Genomic DNA, 23626 nt, shown 5'->3' with positions numbered 1-23626 from the left:
TTCAGTCATGATTCGGGATTTTACCAAACATTGGTTTCATGTCGAATATAATGGCCTTCGGTACTTAGATTCAACTAATAGAAAGAATTTTTGTTCATTCAAATTCGTAGAGGTACATTTGTTGTGAGAAGCATTAATTTGCGACTTTTGATTTATGATGAAAAATCGAATGTGGATTAACACTATTTGAGTATTTGATTGTGGAGTAATGCTATTTGACCCCACTAGAGTTGTAATCTCAATTTAGATGACGTTAATTTGGCTTTAAATGACAAATATATTTAAATGACTTATTTAATTTCACCTTTCATTTAGCCTATCATCTAGAGCTATCTAAATTGAGGTTGCAATTTCAATGGGTCTACATAACATTATTCGTGATTGTGACTTCTACATTCTGCTAAATATATATATTGTGACTTCTACATTCTTCAATTCATGACTGGAGTGAGTTGGTAATTTAAAATGTGACTTTAATAATCTTCACTCTGTTGAAATAATGCATTCCTTATTTGACCAACAAACTTAGTTGTACTTATTTTGTATCCGTGAAATATATTTCGATGACCTCAATATATTAATTTCTCATTGTGACCAACAGACTTATTTTGTGCTCATTTCAAGTTTAAAATGTAATTAGATTGTAACATCTGTTAGCCTCCGTTTGATCCCCATTAAGTTCAATTACATTACATTCAATTTTTCTCTCTCCTATTTTCAACCACACAATCTTTCATAAAATAATATTACACGTAAATCGAAAAATTTTCCTTTTTTTTTAACTACTCATTTTTCTACAAAATACTATTCTCCCATTTTCATTTTCAGGTAATAGGGGTCAAACGGGGACTAATCAGTTTTTTGAAGGCGACATACTTAGTTGTACTTATTTCATGTCTCTGCTCATTGTGTAGAATATGTTCAATGTGTGATCTCTGTTTATTCATTACTTATTTGTGATTTGAGGATTATTACTATTTATTTTGATCAGATGAGGAGGCTTTTGTCGCGTGTGAAGATTTTATTGTTCGACGTAGTTATGATCTCTATGTTTCTTGCATAACAGGTTGGTCTCTAATTAGAAAATATTTTGGTATGTATCTCTCCCGTAGTGAAGTAAAAGAGAATTAGTAAAGTTGAATGGACAAAGATAGTCTTGTAAGAATATTTTCAAGAGATTTTTTAAATACAAAATACTCTATATTTTTAGAGAGTCATTGCTTAAAAATGAGCTCCAAGAAACTCTTTATTTTAACTTTTTAAAATAGAGTGTGTTTGACTCTCCAAATTTAAAGAGTCAAACATATTCTCTATTCTCGATGTACAATAATTGCATTTAATATATTATAAATTTCAATACTCTACAATTTAAATTTTTCAAATTACATTTGAATTGATTGGTTACTAATATATAAAAAAATTATATTTCAATAAAATATGTGGAGAAATTATTAAATATTCATTGGAAAAAACAAAAAAAAATAAAAATAAAGAACTTGTTGAAGCGTATAAAAAAATTACTCTCTAAGTTTAAAGATGCTTTCTATTATGCATAAGACGCTATTTATAAATAGAGAGTTTTTTAGAGATGCTCTAAATAAGATAAAATCCGAAACTTTCAAGAAGATTGGAGTGTACATTGGTAGATTCATTGCTATATAGAGAGTTTATATTCTCATTTTTTTTACTTATTCATTAATGAAATACAAGTTTCAGCAAAAATATGTATTTACGCATCTCTTTTCTCGTATATCTACGACAAAATTTCCATACCCATTTTCATATGAAATTAAATAAACAGAAGTCACGTCAATAAAAGTTCATTAACTTGACATTTTTCTTTGTGTTGTAAATGGTAAATTTATTAGTGGATGACAATTTTACTCCTACAACTCTAAAAATTATTATTATTCTATTTTTAATCATTCTCCATAAATATGGGACTTTGATTTTCATTATAATACATTCAATTTTATTGACTTTTCTAATTTCTTCTCTTTTATTTCTAGTTTATAACACTTTATTTACTAATTAACAATTGTGTTAAAAAATTTAAATTTGATATATTTAGTTACAATCTCTTTAACTTTTATCCTATTTATAAAATGCCCATCCTTGAATAGCCTAGATGAAATTTATGTTTGGCTAAGCTTATAAAACTTACTTTCAAGTGAAATTTATTTTGAATAAATAGTAATGTCAATTTGAAATAAGTTGTTTATTATGATAGTAATACACACCTAACTATTTTACTTACAAGTAAGAACGAATTAATCCTTTCAAATACATTTCATAAATCAAAATTCACTTAATAGAAATGCAGCTTAAACTTAAACTTAGTCAAACATGCTCGAAGTTCAAAGTCTAGCAAATATATTTTAGAGCCAGTTACTTGATTGCTTACATAATCAATTATTGTTGCTCAACCCAAATGTGCTAGATTTTTTAACATAAAAGACTAAATTTAGTGAGAACAAGACTTTATATTTTATTTGTAGTTGTGTCTACATGCTCTTGTTGTCTCGATGTTTGCCTTGATCTAAATAGCCCTGTGGACTAAAAACTATACAATGTCAAACAAAATATATACACTTAAAAGTTACCATGGACCCGGTGGGGGTCAGGATGAGCAATAAAAAAACTTCAGTAGAAATGAACTGTTAAATTCAGCACAAAACTGCATTATACTACAAATATTTGTAGCAAAACTTCAGGCTTTGCATAAGCCAAAAATATGAACCATGAAAGGTTATACCAGTCTGCAACAGAAAAACCATTAAATATATTACTCACTGCTTGAGCAAAGTACCAATGTACAAACAATCTTAACTATGTCTAGATGCTGAAAGTACTACAAAATAACAATTTTCGAGCCTGGGCACATGGTTAACAATTGCACATTTTCATTCTGCACCAGGCAGTTTCGGAACTAAGATCATTCTGATTGTATGCCTTCCTAAACATGTTATAAGTTCAAAAAGCTGAATAAATGAAATGAAGATAACACCAGAATTTTTTAAAGGCTCTGAAGAAGTTTGTAACTAGTTATTGTTACATGTTAAGCCAAATGAAGGGATCCATAACAAGCCACATGATGATGTAGAAGTCAAAAGTTAATCCCAACATAATTTTGCATGCCACAAATAAAGCACATTACCCTTCCATTATTCTAAAAGAAATAAGTGGCAAGATAGGAAAGAATTGATTGAGATCTTCGTCAATGTTACAATACTTAGCCCCAAAGAAGCATACATATGAGAGGAGAAGTTATCATAATAATGTAAGTAATCATGCATTTAGAGAGGCATGAATGCTGCATAGAGGTTTAGGTTTTACCTGAATTGACCTACAAAGCTTTAAGAAGAATGCCACTGTAAGACAAATTTATAATTGATGGCCCCTTCATCTGGGACACCATCAAAATGTATTACTAATACACCGCCATCTCAAAAAGGTCCTGTAAAAGACAAATTATCATACGACAGCATAGTGCACACTATTCTTAGCAAAACTGTATTGAAAAGATAACGCACAACATCCCTATGCTTACATCATCACATGTCTATATGAGCAGTATAGAAAGCAGGAAATTGTATCCATGCAAAAGTCTAAACATGTAAAGTAAAATAAATACAGCTTGGGGAGCACTTGCAGGTTACTAAGCACAAATTTATATTTAATTTTAAAGAGGAAACTTCAGAAGTCATGCATATCACAGAAATTTCCTTCTATTATGGATTACTTGCCATTAATTGTTAAGTCATAAAATTTAGCTCCAGTTATTATAATTTCTAGATAAGTTCAAACTTTTCCGAATTAAAATTTGAAGAAAACACACCCTATTCTGATCATTTACAAAGTGAGAACCTGAAAATATATTTCAATTAACTCATGCAAAAGATGCATCAGAAAAACAAATAATTAGCTGCATGTTCATAGCTCCTATAAGAGTGAAAATTAAGACTTGAATGGCTTTAAAGAGAACAAGAGATGAAGCATACAGGAATCTCCTCAAAGATATCCACCCATGAAAGATTCTTATCCCTCAACCTGAGAAATAAAACCTTATTAGATAATTAAATAAGTTATAATCCTCTAAGGACTAATCAAAGAAACATTCAAACAAATGAATCCTTTTGGCCATTTTTGAAAGGAGAAAAGTAAGAAAAGTAAAGCATACTTTTCACCAGTGAAGTTATTATTTTTATAAAGATCCATGAATGAATCAGAAAGCTTCAAAGCCTTTAAAGCTAGGACGCCTTGATTGGATCTTGATGGATCGTAAACAATACAAACACATCGCCTAATATTCTCCTGCGACCAGAAGAAATAACAGAAGTAAGGCACATAAAAACTAACAATATGGTGAAATTGCACGCGTACTGTACTGCTGCATTCGATGTCAGATTGGTGAGAATTTTTCAGAGCCAACTGGCTGTTCCAAATTATGCAGCCTCGCACGTAATGTCTCAAATAGCATAGCAAGCAACTAAGAACATGCAGTATACAACCAACACAAAATTTAAAGGATAAAGGAGAGTTTTCAAATGCATTGATGATCAAGCCTACAACCATCTGTATATCTCTAGATATGATTTGGATAATGAGAAAAGGAATTTCAGTAATCAAATATTAAGAATGTGCTTCAAGCCTTCAACCACCTAAAAAGTCACTAAAAACATGTATCAGATCATTTGCTAGAAAGCCTAGATGTAAAGGCTCTTGGCTGATCAACTAAATTTGTGATGCTCAAAACCAAAAATCATTTAAATTTCTTTGCATCCCAAAACTAAATTTAGAGGCCTCTGAAGAAGAGGGTCTGAATCTCAAACAAGAGAGGTCGCCAAGGGCAATCAATATCTAATCAAAGCATTTCAGTCAAGCCTTCAAAAATTATTATCACTACTAGTAAGAAAAAATCGTTGTGTATGATTTGTCCCTTCTAGGGTTGGACCAGAAAAGTACAAGAAAATGCAAATGATAAAGCAAAAGGTAGAAATATATTACCTGATAGTTCATGAAAGTCTCTATGAGTTCCACTGTCTGAAAAGAGCCAAATAAAGTTGATTGATACCTGGAAAAGTTGAGTTGAAAAATGTAGTCGGTAATAAAATGAATGTTAAAATAAGCAACTCATTTATTAAGCAAAATATTTGTCACCGTTAATCAAACAGAAGATTTAATGTGGACCAGCAGCTACAGCATTTCTTTTAAGAAATGTTTGACAAGACAAAACAAGAAGAAGAACAAACTAAGCATTAATCCCAGTAGCCGACACTAATACTTTTTTACCACTGTGCAATCCACTAAATGATCCAAGCATTATTACTCCCAAAAAATTTGGGGTAGCCAACACGGATCTTTTCTCACCACAAATCATTTTTGACCACTGTGTTCGGTTCATAATTACGCCCACTAGAAGATCTTGCATCACCCTTATTGACAATGCCTCCTCAAGTCTGGACGATACATGCCCAAACCAATGTTTAAAAAAGATTAATCAAGCACCAAATCTATAACGACCCTGCCTCTATGCCCAACCTGTTAACTCACGTTCTATTAGCTCTGAATGGACATCTGCCCACTTAGCCACTCATGAATTTCTATCACGTTCCTAGGATTCTTTCCCTTAAGAGAAACTTAAGTTAAATCCTTATACAAATTCATCTGCCCACTTTGTCGCTCGAGAATTTCTATTGCGTCCCCCGAATTCAAACCGATGATCTTTTCCTTAAGAGAGAGATTTAACTTGAATTCTAGCAATGTCCATCCAAAATAGACAGTACGTAAGTTAACAACTTGAGTACAGAGATCGGGTCATCACAAAGACATTTTACCTAGGTGAGGCAAGAGAAAAGTCTCAAGGCATTTTATGGCGTTAGCCTCAAGACAAACTAACTAAATAATTAAAAAAATATACAAAAATATAAATATAAGCTCATAATAAACTATCTTTATAAATCTATAATAGAACAAATTAAGCCTTTCCATGTAGAGGAACAATAAAATTGGAAAAGATTAAATCATTTTAGGTTATAAAAAGTAGCCCAAAAGGTTAAAGACTAAAGGTAAGACAAATGGGTGAACACCTTAGTCTCCACGAGACTTAGCCTCCGTTAGACAAATTTATAAATTGTTCATAAATATGAATAGTAAGAGTAATAGTAGTAGATCCTACAAAATTGTGGGTAATAATGAGTAATAGTTATTATTGTGTGACTGATAAAATGTTGATCGAATTTCTAAACCATTTATAAATTGCTTGCCAAATGGAGGCTTAATCTCAAAGCATAAACCTCATTAGGTCAAGGCATAAGCACAAATGGTATTAAAAGCAAAAGCTTTAAGACGTTTAATAAAAGCCTCACAAGAGGTGGGATACAAGACATAAACCTCAAAGGCTTTTATAAACCATGGCCATACTACATGAGTCATCATTCCGTTCCTTAATTAGTGCCCCGAGAACTTGTTGGTTTAGTAAATTTACCATAATTAGTATTAGATTACCTCTATATACATCAGTTGCAGGTTTATGATCCACATTTGACCACGAGATCTATGCAGTCCGTATGTTTTAAAGAATTCTAAGTCCTAAATGTGCTAATAAAAAATACTCAGATTCCGAGTGAGAAAATTGAAGTACCTCGATTGACCTTAATTTAGAGCTTCCATATTCTGGTTGCGCCAAGTTCTATAAAGTTTTAGCCCATCCCATATGAGATGCTCGTGTCAATACCAGCTATAGGATTACATGACATAATGTGAAAAACTAACTTGTATATCATTTATATATGCAATTCTTAATATAATGTCTATGATGCATTGACACGGACACGTGTGTCTGAAATGATTCGTGTTGGATACGTCGATACGCAATTTTTCAAAAAAGTAACGACATGACACGTCGTTGACACGCTGATTAAAATTTTTAAAATTCTTCATTTAAATAGTATAAAATTAATTTTATACTTGTTATTAATTTTTCTTGTTGAAATCTTTTAAATATGAATAACTATTTGTTATTTACGTATAATTTTGAGTTAAAAATATATAATATTTTTTAATAAAAAAGATAAAATATTTATGGTAGAGTGTCCGAGGAGTGTTGATATCTACACGCGTCCCACGCATCCACGCTACCCTAGTTGAAGTGTCCATACTACAAAGTATAATGCATTTGTTCCCAGATCAAGATAGTTTCTACCCCCATTTTGCACAATTAGCTCCACAATCACATGTAACTCAGCCGTTCTATACATGCTCCAGCAACCTCTGATCATAGTAGTTTCCAAAAATTTGAATTCAAGGGTCCAATGCCACATAGATCACAAACGAGGATTTTTTAACTTCATCTTAATTTGTTGTATTAATTACTCACTCAGACCCCCTGCCAAGTTCTTTCCAATCACAAAATGATGGCTATTGCAGACATTTTCAGCCTATTCAGAGATAAACACGGATTCATTAGGAACTACTTTCATTGTTTTTGATCCTTAGAATAATTGCTTATATATTGGTGATTGGATAAATTTCTGATTCGCTGATTGGAAAGATTGACTCTTCCAAAATACTTCCCCTGTCCAAAACTAAATCATGGCATCACTTCACAATTATTTAAGTAAAAATTATCAATCAGCGTTTTATGTAATTTTTCCATTTATCCTGGAGTGACATAGACCCCATCAGCTAAATATGAAGAGCGCTCCCAAATCGCTTCAATAGTTAATAGCTTTTCCAGCTTTGATCGGTCTAGTTTACACCCTTACATTGGTTTGTTGAACAGATAGTTCTAAGGTTGAATGTCACTCATAAAACATGTCATAGACCTATGGATTGAATTATTACAAGTCAAATTCTAAAGCACATTAGTGTGTCGTAAAGAGAAAATCAATACTCAACACTAATTTTCCAGACATTATTATAGCTACTCTATTATCAAAATTTATTTATTTATTTATTTATTTATTTTTATTTTTTTTGTACATTTACAAGAAAATACTGATGTCCATTATGAGAAGATACAGATATACACGTATTCATGTGTATGGGCAGGGGAGAAATGGGTGATGGGAAGATGACTCACCATCCAACAGTGTTATTGTCGACATTAACCTCTCTCAAGCACCTCATCATTTCAAGCTGATAATTAGCACCTTCTGCTTCAATCTCTTCATCTTCCTCTCGAATCTGTAAAATAAGATTCAACCACTTGTTACAAAGCAAAACAACAGTGACCAAATTTTCTGATCTAAATCAAGATTTTGATTGAGCCCTTGTTTTGTGGGGATTAAAATCATATTTTTAGTAAATTTTGATAAATATACATGAAATGTGTGGTTAAAAATTGCGGGTCCCATAAAAATGTGTGGTTAAAATTAATTGTTGGCTTTGATTTAAATTAAAATCTTGATTTAAATTCCTACCAAATAAGAGCTAAACAAACAATGGAAATGTCTCAGAGTATTGTATACCGGGAATGGGAAACAGTTAGTAACTTCGAGAACACTACCAACATCCAACCCTAGTAGTTGTCCTGTAACCAAAGCTGGAGAAAATTCTTGGCAATGCTTTATTATCTTCAAAATAACCTGTACAAAGTAACTCATAACAAGAAAATTTTAAGAAAAACTTCATCATCTTGTCATTACTCATTCTCTTTTAGAACTTTTCCAATAGATCATAGTACAAGAAGAAAAAAAATCTCAAAATGGCAAAATAACAAAGGAGTACAACCAGTAGAGCGGTTTAGCTATGAATTAAACAGAGATAAAAATAGTATTTAAAGACAGAGAAACTAAATTTAAAAAATTTAAAATTTCAAAAGAAACGCACTGCGCAATTCTTCATTGCATAAGAACTGACACAGAATGCATAGGATTTAAAGTCCAAAATCCCAAAAGAATTGCGGTTTGCTTCTTCACAAACATTGAAAGACCATAACAAAGAAGAATTACTAGAATAGGAGCAACCAGGAACTATTTTTTCAACCATCAACAATATGTAATCATGTCGAATGAAATCGTTGCTCTTTAAAATCGTGAACAGGAAGTACATTTCTTCTTCTATTTTTTTTATTTTTTATTTTTGGGAAAACAATTACGTCAAGCATATCCTTAAGCACAAATAGTTACAGTGGTGTACCAGTCCTTCGATCTGAACCACTCTGAGGGGCGGGGCGACCTCCTCCGTAGCTGCTACTTGCAAAAATGACCGTGATTGTGCAGCCATGGTGTGCTTGCCTAAAGAGAGAGTTGAAGGGTTTTGATGGGATATGCCTGTGCTGAAGAATGTAACGAAATCAATGGCGATACGGAGAAAAGCCCTAGCGATTGTTGGAACAGCGGCTGTATGGGCTGGGCCTAAGTATTTTGGGCTCGAAAGTTTCTTCGTGATGGGCTTTTATGGACCATAAATAACAAACAAACAAGCTGAAAGGCCCAGTTGGAAACTTTCAAAATATTTTACATAGAAATGTTTTAAAATACATTTTTAAAAGTAACAAATTTGTAAAAAATAAATAAATAAATAAATAAATAAAATCAAGTAGTCACATTTTGCGGCCTTTATAAAATATTGTAGCCTATAATTTAATTAAACTGGTCTCAACCACAAAAACACCCAATTTATAGTTAAGATCACATACTAATCACAAATAACATAAGATTATAGTTACAAAAATAATTTTTAAATCACAATCATGTAATTTAGTTGCAAATTACATACTTAATAGTTAACAAATTATTTATTAATCACAAATTATTCAATTTCCTGATCATAATCACTCCTCATCCCATATCACCCTACCTCATCCCATCACATCCCACCCCACTTTACCATCGTCGGCACTATCCAAAATGTAGTTGCTTTCTTAAATCTACAACCACTGTCACCACCACCTTCACCTTAAATCCACGGCCACCACCTCCATCGCCTTCTTGTTCCAAATCTTCTTTAAGATCCCCAGAGGCACCTCTCAAATCCTCACTTATGATGGCCTACGTTATAGCAATTTCATATCTTCCACTTTCTCAAGCGTTGCTGTAGCTCAAGCCTTTGTCACTAGTTGAGTTGTTTAAGTTTCAGAAAGAATCTAATGAGACTCTACCTACACCTTACTCCACTGTCCTAATTGTTAGCGTTCGAGGACGAGTGACGGATGTTTCACCTTATGAGAAGCTAATCATGGCTAGCCATTTTCTGCAATATGGGTGTGGAATATGGGGGAGTGGGGGTTGACACCTGATTTTTGAAAGAAAATTCATATAATCTGATTGTTGAACTGAAATTTTTAAAAAGAAGTGTAATTGTAAGCTTCCTAAGTTTAGAATTTATGAAAAATAATTCATAAATATCATACTTAAATTAAAGGTTATTATATGAGAATCGAGATTATTCTATCTCACCTTATTACTTACAAAAATAAAAACCAATCAATCTCTCACCTTTGATCAAAACAAAAAGAAATTGTACAATTTCATCACTCATTGGAAAATCAACTCGTTGGTCTCTGAATTTGGACACAAATTGCTCAACTTCATCTTTCCAAAAATTGAATGACTTCATCTCTCATTTGCAAATTGTTGATGGTCATTTACAAGCAATATTCCAATCAAGAACAAAGAGTACAAAAGGATTTTCCAGCATTGACGAACCTATTTTCAGTCATGATTCGGGATTTTACCAAACATTGGTTTCATGTCGAATATAATGGCCTTCGGTACTTAGATTCAACTAATAGAATGAATTTTTGTTCATTGGAATTCGTAGAGGTACATTTGTTGTGAGAAGCATTAATTTGCGACTATTGATTTATGATGAAAAATCGAATGTGGATTAACACTATTTGAGTATTTGATTGTGGAGTAATGCTATTTGACTCCACTGGGGTTGTAATATCAATTTAGATGGCTTTAATGTGGTGTTAAGACAAATATAATTAAATGACTTATTTAATTTCATATTTCATTTAACCTATCATCTAAAGCTATCTAAATTGGGGTTGCAACTTCAATGGAACTACATAACATTATTGTGACTTCTACATTCTGCTAAATATATATTGTGACTTCTACATTCTTCAATTCATGAATGTAGTGAGTTGGTAATTTAAAATGTGACTTTAATAATCTTCACTCTGTTGAAATAATGCATTCCTTATTTGACCAACAAACTCAGTTGTACTTATTTTGTATCCGTGAAATATATTTCGATGACCTCAATATATTAATTACTCATTGTGACCAACAGACTTATTTTGTGCTCATTTCAAGTTTAAAATGTAATTAGATTGTAACATCTGTTAGCCCCCGTTTGATCCCCATTAAGTTCAATTACATTACATTCCATTTTTTTCTCTCCTATTTTCAACCACATAATCTTTCATAAAATAATATTACACGTAAATCGAAAAATTTTCCTTTTTTTTCAACCACTCATTTTTCTACAAAATACTATTCCCCCATTTTCATTTTCAGGTAATGGAGGTCAAACGGGGGCTAATCAGTTTTTTGAAGGCGACATACTTAGTTGTGCTTATTTCATGTTTCTGCTCATTGTGTAGAATATATTCAATGTGTGATCTCTGTTTATTCATTACTTATTTGTGATTTGAGGCTTATTACTATTTATTTTGATCAGATGAGGAGGTTTTTGTCACGTGTGAAGATTTTATTGTTCGACGTAGTTATGATCTCTATGTTTCTTGCATAACAGGTTGGTCTCTAATTAGAAAATATTGTGGTATGTATCTCTCTCATACTGAGGTAACATAGAATTAGAAAAGTTGAATGGACAAAGATGGTCTTGTAAGAATATTTTCAAAAGACTCTTTAAATATAAAATATTTCATATTTTTAGAGTGTCATTACTTAAAAATGAGTTTCAAGAGACTCTCTATTTTAACTTTTTAAAATAGAGTGTGTTTGACTCTCCAAATTTAAAGAATCAAACATATTCTCCATTCTTAATATACAATAATTACATTTAATACATTACAAATTTCAATACTCTACAATTTAAATTTTTCAAATTACATTTGAATTGATTGATCATTAATATATAAAAATTATATTTAAATAAAATATGTGGAGAAATTATTAAATGTTCATTGGAAAAAAAAGACTCAAAATAGAGAAATTTTTGAAGTGTATAAAAAAAATTACTCTCTAAATTTAAAGATGTTATGCATAAGATGCTCTTTATAAATAGAAAGTCTTTTAAAGGTACTCTAAATAAGATAAATTCTAAAACTTTCATGAGGATTGGAGTGTATATTGGTAGATTCATTGTTAGATAGAGTTTTTATATTCTCAATTTTTTTTTTTTACTTATTTATTAATGAAATACAAGTTTCAGCAACAATTTGTATTTATGCACGTCCTTTTTCGTATATCTACAACAAAATTTCCATACCCATTTTCATATGAAATTAAATAAACAGAGGTCACGTCAATAAAAATTCATTAACTTGACATTTTCCTTTGTGTTGTAAATGACAAATTTATTAGTGAATGACAATTGTACTCCTACAACTTTAAAAATTATTACTATTGTATTTTTAATCATTCTCCATAAATATGGGACTTTGATTTTCATTATAATACATACAATTTTATTGATTTTTCTAATTTCTTCTCTTTTATTTCTAGTTTATAACACTTTATTTACTAATTAACAATTGTGTTAAAATTTTTAAATTTGATATATTTAGCTACCAAATCTACAACCTCTTTAACTTTTATCCTAATTATAAAATGCCCGTCCTTGAATAGCCTAGATGAAATTTATGTTTGGCTAAGCTTATAAAACTTACTTTCAAGTGAAATTTATTATGGATTAAATAGTAATGTCAATTTGAAATATGTTGTTTATTATGATAGTAATGCACACCTAACTATTTTACTAACAAGTCAAAACGAATTAATCCTTTCAAATACATTTCATAAATCAAAATTCACTTAATAGAAATGCAGCTTACACTTAAACTTAGTCAAACATGCTTGAAGTTCAGAGTCTAGCAAACATATTTTAGAGCCAGTTACTTGATTGCTCACATAATCAATTATTGTTAACATAAAAGACTAAATTTAGTGAGAACAAGACTTTATATTTTATTTGTAGTTGTGTCTACATGCTCTTGTTGTCTCGACGTTTGCCTTGATCTAAATAGCCCTGTGGACTATAAACTATATAATGTCAAACAAAATATATACACTTACAAGTTACCATGGACCCGGTGGGGGTCAGGATGAGCAATAAAAAAACTTCAGTAGAAATGAACTGTTAAATTCAGCACAAAACTGCATCATACTACAAATATTTGTAGCAAAACTTCAGGCTTTGCATAAGCCAAAAATATGAACCATGAAAGGTTATACCAGTCTGCAACAGAAAAACCATTAAATATATTACTCACTGCTTGAGCAAAGTACCAATGTACAAACAATCTTAACTATGTCTAGATGCTGAAAGTACTACAAAATAACAATTTTCGAGCCTGGGCACATGGTTAACAATTGCACATTTTCATTCTGCACCAGGCAGTTTCGGAACTAAGATCATTCTGATTGTATGCCTTCCTAAACATGTTATAAGTTCAAAAAGCTGAATAAATGAAATGAAGATAACACCAGAATTTTTTAAAGGCTCTGAAGAAGTTTGTAACTAGTTATTGTTACATGTTAAGCCAAATGAAGGGATCCATAACAAACCACATGATGATGTAGAAGTCAAAAGTTAATCCCAACATAATTTTGCATGCCACAAATAAAGCACATTACCCTTCCATTATTCTAAAAGAAATAAGTGGCAAGATAGGAAAGAATTGATTGAGATCTTCGTCAATGTTACAATACTTAGCCCCAAAGAAGCATACATATGAGAGGAGAAGTTATCATAATAATGTAAGTAATCATGCATTTAGAGAGGCATGAATGCTGCATAGAGGTTTAGGTTTTACCTGAATTGACCTACAAAGCTTTAAGAAGAATGCCACTGTAAGACAAATTTATAATTGATGGCCCCTTCATCTGTTGAACCCATATGTAATGTAACTAGGCGAGTGTCAAGCCTGTCCAGAAGTTGGGTTGAGTTCTGGTGACTCAGCACCAAAACTCCAAAGTTGTTTCAGCTCATGTCTTACCAAACCCAATATGACACAAAGTCCTGAGATTTACAGTTGAAGATGAGGGTTAAAACTCCAAATACAGAAAAATATATGAATTTGTTGAACTACCTCATTTAAAAGCTTGAGCTATTAGAGAAAACATTTATTTATTTAATTTTTTTTAAAGCTATTAGAGATCACATATATTTATTTAATTTTTTTTCAACATGCCCCCCTTACGTGTAGGACGAATTGATAATTTTCCGTTTCTATCAAAGGCCTAGCAAGCCTGACATGTAAACAATTTTCATATATGGTGGCGGCAATACTTAAACTCATGACTTTTGCCTACTCTAATGTCGTGTTAAAACACCTCATCTAAAAGTTTAAACTAATAGAGAGAGAACACATTTATTTGTTTATTTAAATTTAGTCTTAAACAGAACTCGTTATCAGAAAAGATTGTCCAAATAGCAGTCCAAAATTCATACCTAGCGTACATGGAACAAGATAGAGGAGAGCGGGCTGTCCATGCCCATTCATTAGATACAGGCCGAGATATGTGAAAAATAGACCTGCAGTAACCATTACCAATGTCACTGAGAAACTACATTGAGCAATACCATTTTTGTCATCAAATGCTCTATGAACCAAGAAACATATTTGAATATTGATCAAGCAAAGAAAATAACAATGGACAGTAATGTAAATTATTTAACAAACACTAGTATACTCTATGAATAATGTTAGATAAAAACAAGACCAAATCTTCCATGTATAAGTAAAAAGTAAAAAACCATCTTTAAGGTAGACATTTTACACTGTATTATTATTATTATTATTATTTTTAAAGGTAATAAAAATTTTTATTAATCAATGCATAATACATAGGAAGTGTATTATCAATTTATCCAAGAAAGGAACAACAAGAAATTGGACAGCCCGTTTATGTGCTTTAGCAAATGCACCATAAAGCAAAGTATAAAATGTCAAATAAAACAATTCTCTAATTTGCATAGTTGTCCATGTTTGATCATCAAAACAACGGATGTTTCTCTCTCTACACATACCATACGATGCAACCCGGGATAAGGTCTTACACAAGCATGCTATCCTTATCGCGAAACATTCTCCTCCATGCCTTTAACACGTCTTTTATATGCCTCGACAATACCCAATCCATGTGTTGTGACGCCAAAATATCATTCCACGGTAAACTAGTAGTATCACAATGAAGGAACAAGTGGTCAATCGTCTCCCCATCCTTCCTACATATATAGCAACAGTCTGTAACATAAAAACCCATTGTTCGAAGATTATCCACCATTAACAACTTTTTCCTAATCACCATCCATAGTAAAAATACCACCCATGGAGGCTGTTTACATTTTCATACCATCTTCCAGGGGAATGCGCTCTCCAAAGGTCCCAATAAGGATCTAAAATAAGTGCCAACTGAAAAAAATGCCGTCCTGTGTTAACATTTACCTGTTACAATCATCCTCTTCTGCCCTAATGTGTACCTCGTACAAAGATGTCAAAAGCAATGCAAAATCATCCAATTTCCGCAAACTCCAGCTAAAGACAATGTTCCAATTGAGACTCCCATTATATATATCTAAGACATCATTCACCATGGCAGATAGCACCAACACAATACTATACAGAAAAGGAAATCTCGTCTATAGCGGTTGATCTCCACACCAACAATCGCCCTAAAAACTGATGGTATTATCATTCCTCACTACAAAAGTCAATCTAACCTGAAAATTGCTCTACCCTCGCCGAATGTACAGCCACAATCCACCCCATAAAAACCACGATTCTCGACTGAATACCATCTCCCTCTATAACACCATATTTTGCCCCTATAATCTCTCTTCAAAAACTCTCCCTCTCCACTCCAAATCGCCACAACCACTTACCCAGTAAGACTTTATTAAACAGTATGAGACTCCTTAGTTCGAGACCACCCAACCTTATGGGAGAACAAACTACGCCCCAATTAACCAAATGTAATTTTCTCTTTTCCTCTAATCTTCCCCAAAGAAACTTCCTTTGGATCCTCTCTAATCTTTTTGCCATTGCCGCATGAATAGGAAACAATGATAAAAAATAAGTAGGGAGATTCGATAAAGTGGACTTTTTGTGAGAGTAAGTCGGCCTCCCTTTGTGAGATACATACGCTTCCAACCTGCTAACCTTTTCTCCACCCTTTCCACGATACTTTTCCAAATATGTATCTTTTAAATTGTGCTCCTAGAGAAAGCTCAAGATATGTCATAGGCAGTTGCTCAACCCTGCAACCCAATATAGCAGCCAACTCCTCTACGTTATTGACCTCCCATACTATGATAGCTTGAGATTCCCCAAATTTATCTTCAATCCAGATACGGCTTCAAAGTACAGGAGCAAATGACGTAGGTTCATGAATTGCTCAACGTCTGCATCACAAAAGATCAATGTATTATCTATAATTACCAAATGAGATGCGTGCACCTACTCAACCATAAAGCCCCCCAACAAATTCTTCCCCACCGCCTTCTCAAGCATCCTACCGAACGCCTCCATTATAATGATAAATAGCAAAGGAGACAAAGGATCCCCTTTCCTCAATCGTCTGCTACTATGAAAATAACCCTTCGGAGTACCATTCACCATAATTGAGAAAGAAACTATAGATATACAATACTGAATCCATCGGCACCACTTATCCCCGAAGCCACATCACCTAATTGTAGTTGATTGTACATTTCAAGTGTCCATCTAAAAACAAAACTTGAAGCATGAGCGAATGTAAAATATAGAGAAATAATTAGAAAGTTAATATAGGCACCGTATCTAAAATGACATGTGACCAACTACCAAGTGCATGTTTATGGCAAGACCACAATGATTTACACAAAACTCACTCTGTAGCTTCTCCAAATCTATAATAAGACTCATCATAATACAAATTTTATCTATTACTTTACTATGTGAGTTCGTATAACAAATTAAGGGCACTCCTCAATCCATTCAAATCACTTACTTTTCCTTCATTTATTTTTTCTTCATATTGGTAGAGCATCTGCTCCCAGAATTGTCTGATGCTAGATGGCAGAAATGGATTAGAAAATTAGAGATCTGAGACATCCCTTTTTCTTTGGTAACACTCTCTTTATCAGTTCCATTATCCTATAAACCATCATAATTGAGTTATTGGCTTTCTTTTTAACAAACTTTCACCGACTCTCAGAAATTTACCGAACCTCTGAATCTCCTCACAACAACTAATGCAAGACAACTTTTATCTTGAATTGTTGGAAGGTTTTATATTATATTTCAAATTGGTTACAGAGTCAACAAAAAAAGATTGCAAGAGTTAGACTTTGGCATCACAAGTTTTCTGGTCGAAATCAAAGGCCGTAAACTTTCTATTCGGTGCTATTACAGTATCTGTGAATATATTGAAAAGTTTCCAGCGTTGTGAAGGTTTTTTTTTTTTGTTTTTTTTGTTTTTTGTTTTTTTTTTCTGGAATAGTTCTGATTCAAGTTAACTAGAGTTATGGGAATGAAAATAATTTCTGTCAAAATGATCAAACTAGATTAGAGTGCTGAAATCAGCCTTTGCATAAAATGAGAGGCTTAAACCTTTAATCCCGCCTCACATGATGCTATCATAAAATGCCTAAAAATGCACACCCTAAATGCCAGAGGCATGCTGATGGAGATCAGGATAAGAATGAATATAGAAATAGATATTAATTAGGATTTTATAATAAGAGTTTGATTTAAAGTATATTTCTATTAGATTTGATTAGATTAGTTTTGATATTTTGATCCAATTATAGTTTATTAGGAGTTTGTTTCCTTTTTAAATTCTTAGTTGATTTGTTCTATAAATAGAGGGGGTTATTCGTTATATTTCACAACAAGATTATATGAATAAAAAGTGAATTTCATCTTGTCCTCAATTCTTCTCTTCTTTGCACCCCTTTCTCTTTTGGTTCCTAATTGTTCATTGTCAAATTATACGTATCCTGCCTTCCATTTACTGAGGCTTAAACCTTCACTTAGTGAGGCTTACAGCCTTAAGTTTGAGCCTCAAACCAACTTAGACGTTCGCTCATTTGCCTCGAATTTTTCAAACATATAACTTTTGGACTTAGTCTTTCGAGCTAATTCTTTATAACCTAAATTGTTCGACAAGTTCTTTTATTTTCATTTTTTTCCATACACGTCAGGAAATTGGAAAGCACAATACACCATTCCAAATAGAGGTAAATCATCAAGCAAGAAAAAAAAAGCTAACAATGGAGATGATGATTATGATGTTAATGATTCATTTAAAGATCATACTAGTAGTAATGATATATGATCTTTTTGAGTAGTCTTCACTTTTAGTATTAGATTATAATTTTGTTACATTATTACTAATTTGAAAAATTACTGTTTTCTATTTTCTTGATCTATCTAATGTTTGCAATTTAGACTTCTAATTTTGCTAACTAGTTTTATTATGGATATTTAAAGAGGGCTTATGGTATATTATGAGCATATTTTGATATTCTTTTGAATTCTTTTACTGATCTATCATGAGGCTAAAGCCTCAAAGCGCCTTGAGGCTTACGATGTGCCTCACGGTGATAAAACACCTTAATAACCGATTAAACATTTTTAACATTGGAAATTAGAGAAAAGTAGATTAAGAAAACAGGAGAATTTACAGTTATAGATGTATGGAAAATCAAAAAGAAAGCATCAAGAAATTTTCAATAATATAATTATTAAAGTAAGGAGAAAGCCCGTTCAACAACTAATATTTCTCCAAGACTCCAACTATAATACTTTATACAACTCTCACTTAGAATTCTACTAATTAATTCTAATTTCTTCTCAATTACTAAGGACCATAAATGAAATTCTTCTCAAATTTAAAATTTTATGACAAATCTACGAATTGAGACTCCTAAAACCTGTAGAAAGAAAGATTTAAACCGATTAATAGCCTACTAATTATAATAACCACATAATTTACTACTAGCACTTCTTTTCTAACCAAAATAGCTCCTTGCTTTCAAGGTCCACAGCTATTTACGCCTAGAAATTCGATAACTGTTCAACAAACTAATTGCTTCAGTATCACCAAGAAACACCCAAAATTTGCCAAATACATCTTCTTCAATATAGAATTTTGTGTTTCCCAATAAAATTGTTTCCCAGTAAAATTAATCAATGAGAAAGGATACTTGACTTGTCTGAGGAATCTGGTAACTGATTGCCAGGATAAATATCAAGCATCTTTTGTATGACCTATACACCATCATTTCAACATTGGATTGCTCTACTAGTAATTTGTACCTGTTATTTTCTTTCATTTATCATTTTTGGCAATCATCTAAGAAGTGGGGTACGGTGGACAATAAAAGTTGGTGGGATGTCCAAAGAAAAGTGAGATGCCAGTCCTTTTTCGTGCAGTAAATCTATACCACTCACAAGCTCAAATCAACAATGGATGCTGAGTTATTGATTTCATACACATAGCTACAGGCTTGTAATATAAGGGATGCTATATACACATATTAGATGAATCTACAAGTCACGTCATAACCCTACACTGAGTTTAAAATTATATCCCTGTTTCATTAAACAATATTCTATTTACTTGATGGAAGTGATCACTCAGCCCTCTTTTGATGGACTTGTTCAAGACCTATATGTATATTTCTAAATTATTTCTAGATTATAATTGTAATGGAGGTAGTACTACCCATGTTTATTGCTTTTCAAATAATTCTATCTCCTCCTCTTGATGTATCTTCCGGAGGTAAGGTATTGAAAGTCCCCCTCCTGCTTGTAACACTCTTCATTATTATAAATAAAGAAGGTCGGTGAATCCAAACCCCCATTGAGTTTGGGTGGAGAGTAAAAACCCTGCTTACGTCTTGATGGTATTTCGGATTAAAAAAGAAGAAGAAGCAGCAGCAATATTCTATTTTAGAACTCCATAATGAAACATAGATTTCAAATTTTAGAGTTTGGGTGGAGCGTAAAAACCCCGCCTAGGTCTTGATGGTATTTGAGATTAAAAAGAAAAAAGAAAGAAGCAGCAGCAGTTATATTCTATTATAAAACTCCATAGTACATGTAGATTTAAATTTTTAGCCAAAAAACAAGGGTATGAAAAAATAAAAACAGACAACGTCTGGCTAATGCAGATATTTCCAATGTAGAATTAGTCCAGGTAATTGCAATATGTGTTATGTTATTACAGGAACTTGATGTAGTTCTAGTATTCTGGTGGATCATACGTAGTCCATATACACGTAAATACCAACGTTAAGAAACAAAGCCATAAGTCACTCACCAACACCATAGCCAACTGTCAGCCAAAGGAAGTACCCATTTAGTCTCCCCTTCTTATTTGCTTTGTCGAATCTGCAACAAACATCCATTAGATATGAGAGCAGAAATAAATCTGTATTTCTGTGTTTTAATTCATAATATAAACCTCAATTATATAGTACAATGAAGAGAAGAAAAAAGGAAAAAATCTCCCAAATTAGGAGAAGAAAATTAGTCCTAAATTAACAATCTTAATTATAGCAAGTCAAAATAAGGCAATGTGAAATATGGTAATTTGTGGATTCTTCAAGATTTCTCACAATATACTTTATTAATCAACTACAATAGTTGAACACCAAAAAGTATTAATTTATTCAATATTAATATCTTTATTTAATCTCTTTTCTTATTTAAGCAGTCGATATTCCTAAGACGGCTTTACTATGTCACTGCTGAAATGAATTAAAATTTAATTTAAAAAAGATGATCTACATGACAAGGAAAATGTATATATAAGCATATTTTAAGTGTACAGTCACAAATTCACTTCAAAGATTCAGTGCATATGTGATATCAATTAGAAATGGATGTGTATATTTCAAAAAGGATGTCAGGTTTAAATATTAATATACCATCAATGCTATAAAAGATACCTATTTGCAAAAGATACAAGCAAACCAGGGAATAGGATGTCCCCAAAGCCTATCATGTCATAACCATTCCAAGGATCAGAAGTTCGAGGAACTCTCAGAAGCATGGGGATGGATTCTCCACCACTTTTACTACCTTTAGCAACCTAAAGAAGGAATAATATCATGTTCAGAAAATAGAACAGGAACTGGAATAGAAATACCTACAATGTTTTTCCAAAACCAGTCAATAACAACTTTAAATCAGTCCATGACATTAAGCCCCCGTTTGGCCCCCATTTTGTTAAAATGAAAATGGGTGGAATAATATTTTTTTGAAAAATGAGTGGTTGAAAAAGAAGGAAAAATTTTCGATTTATGTGTAATATTATTTTATGGAAGATTGTGTAGTTAAAAATAAGAAAGAGAAAAATGAAATGTAATGGAATGAAAATTAATGGGGATCAAACGGGAGCTAAAACACTTGGGAAAAACTTCACTTGGAAGACAGACTACGTAAAATGCAAAAGCAATCCATAGGGAAGCAGACATTGTTGAGGACATTACTTAAATGAGATAAATGTGGGCTCTCTAATTGCTAAAGCTTTTAGATAAAATTGTTCAACATGGCATTAAAGAAGACAAAGGTCACGAGTTCAATTCTAGCCCCTACAAATTAAATGAAATTGTGCACGTGACAAGCCTTGATGGCTCTCTAATGCCATTAGCATTTAGATCAAGTGGTTCAACATACAACAGACATATCCACAAATCACTCTGTATGTAATATGCATGCCCGAACTTCTTAGACCTCATACAGTACAAGATCTGCAGTAAGTCCCAATGCAGTGAGGATAAATCACTAAACCAACTTTACCAAGTCCAAATGAAAGCAGGGAGAATAAAGTTGAATATTTACTTACGTTTGTCATAGTTAAGATTATCTCAATTGTAGCAAATTGGCACAATTCCCAACAAAAGAAAACAATTAAAATTGATCAAGATGAACTTCCTCCAGTAGAAGGTTAAGATAAAGTTGATAGAGAATGTGTAAATTATCATATAAACAAATTTGTATTTGAAGTGTCAAACACAAGAACAAAGACATGCCATGTCAGGTGTGAAGAAGGAAGAGGAGGAGAGGGAGGAGAGAGAGAGAGGCAATGCCTATTTTCAGCATAGGTGAAACCTTGATTAGACAGCATAGAGAAGAAAAGGAGGGTCAAGGGATTGCTGATATACATATAACATGATTATATTTTTCGAACAATATTTGATAATGCATTTAAAACAATGTATTGCGCAAAAAAAGATGCCTTCAGTAGATGCTTTAATAAATAGCGTACCTTTCATCTAGATATCAATTTATTAATTGATTTAATGCAAACATCTTGGGGCATAATTCATGTGGGAATAATAATCTGCAATTGAAAAGTTCTAAAATATATAGGTGTGATTGCCAAAAAGAATAAAGTTTCTGGTCATAGAATCTCATAAAATATCTGTTGCAAACTTTTTCTTATCCTCTCAACTCCTGAAATATTTTATTCTTCCTACAGGTCATTGTTTGACAGGGATGATTAGACTGATGGAACTCGTAGATATCCATTCTAAAAGTTTGTTTTCATTTTATTCTACTGATCATTATTTTTTTTTAGTTTCTTTCACTTAACTTTTGCCTATTAGTTTTAATCCAAACTAAGGAATGGAATGTACAGCCCTGAAGTACAGGTATTTTGAATTTTCAAGCAAGATTGAAGTTTGAAGGCCAAATATTATAGGAAGTGGCTTCTGCTTGGAAAAACTGAATGCTGCTTAACATTACAGAAAAAGGATAGACGGAGAATTGAAGAAAAAAATACTCACCTCAATCATAACGCTGTCATGGAATATAAAAGGAGATAGGAAAACCCAGAAGATGTCGTAAAGAAATGCACAACACAGAAGTACTGTAGCAACCTAGAGACAAAAGCAATTATAAGTGGACAACACAAAAAGTTAGTCATGTAAAGATCAAGTATGATCACTCCAGATACCTTAATGTTTGGTAATTGAGCCAATTGCAAGACAGTTATCATCAAACAAATACCCTGACACAGACACCATCAATAATCAAAAACAGAATTTTATGAAAAATGATCCCCAAAGAAGGAATGGTGCAAGGGCTGATTAAAAATTGTTGAATAAATAGTCAAAATGCCATACATAGCAAAAACTGGTTGTTTAATGGATGAAATGAATTAAGAAAAAAATCAAATCTCACTATAATAGCATTAAATGAAATTTTGTTGCCATGACACAACAAAAATAACATCCTCATGAGCATCACAAAACATAACAAATGGAAGCAGGCAGTTATGGCCATCTTTAGTTCCTTATGGGTTACTACTCCCAGCTTCTCCTTTCTTCCATATGGATTTGAGCATCCCCCCCCCCCAACCCCCCAAACACAAAAAATCTATTAGCGGAGTTTGAAAACAACTAAATTTTGAGTGTAATTTGTGATGCTTAACTGCCATTATATATATATATATATATATATATATATATATATATATATATATTC

General features: G+C 32.3%; 2 protein-coding genes across 4 annotated transcripts in view; both read right to left on the bottom strand.

Annotated features, from left to right (window-relative positions):
* Positions 1-2354: 2354 nt before the first annotated feature.
* The window catches only part of LOC111396667 (signal peptide peptidase-like 2), a 34995-nt gene continuing 13723 nt past the window's right edge, over positions 2355-23626 (bottom strand). The window contains exons 9-15 of one of the 3 annotated variants that reach the window (XM_023023116.1): positions 23097-23150; positions 22927-23019; positions 21085-21227; positions 20454-20524; positions 14596-14679; positions 13958-14163; positions 2355-2759 (exon numbers count right to left, since the gene is read on the bottom strand). In XM_023023116.1, the coding sequence (XP_022878884.1) occupies positions 14063-14163; positions 14596-14679; positions 20454-20524; positions 21085-21227; positions 22927-23019; positions 23097-23150 (546 nt within the window). In that variant the 3' untranslated portion in view covers positions 2355-2759; positions 13958-14062. Of the gene's footprint in view, positions 2760-12927; positions 13381-13957; positions 14164-14595; positions 14680-20453; positions 20525-21084; positions 21228-22926; positions 23020-23096; positions 23151-23626 lie in introns of those variants that run through there. The other 2 variants (XM_023023117.1, XM_023023118.1) reach the window with 2 other exon arrangements.
* On the bottom strand, positions 3960-9307 carry LOC111396669 (eukaryotic translation initiation factor 3 subunit H-like). The gene is made up of 6 exons (XM_023023119.1): positions 9142-9307; positions 8472-8588; positions 8084-8187; positions 5008-5074; positions 4181-4314; positions 3960-4050 (listed from the first exon to the last, which is right to left on the bottom strand). Exons 1-6 carry the CDS (start codon positions 9226-9228, stop codon positions 3975-3977), a joined length of 585 nt encoding a protein of 194 aa, XP_022878887.1. The 5' UTR covers positions 9229-9307; the 3' UTR covers positions 3960-3974.

Source organism: Olea europaea, chromosome 7, assembly GCF_002742605.1.
Source record: "Olea europaea var. sylvestris chromosome 7, O_europaea_v1, whole genome shotgun sequence".
Lineage (NCBI taxonomy): Eukaryota > Viridiplantae > Streptophyta > Magnoliopsida > Lamiales > Oleaceae > Olea > Olea europaea.
Note: the sequence above shows the minus strand (reverse complement) of the source record. Positions and strands in the feature narration are given on the sequence as shown.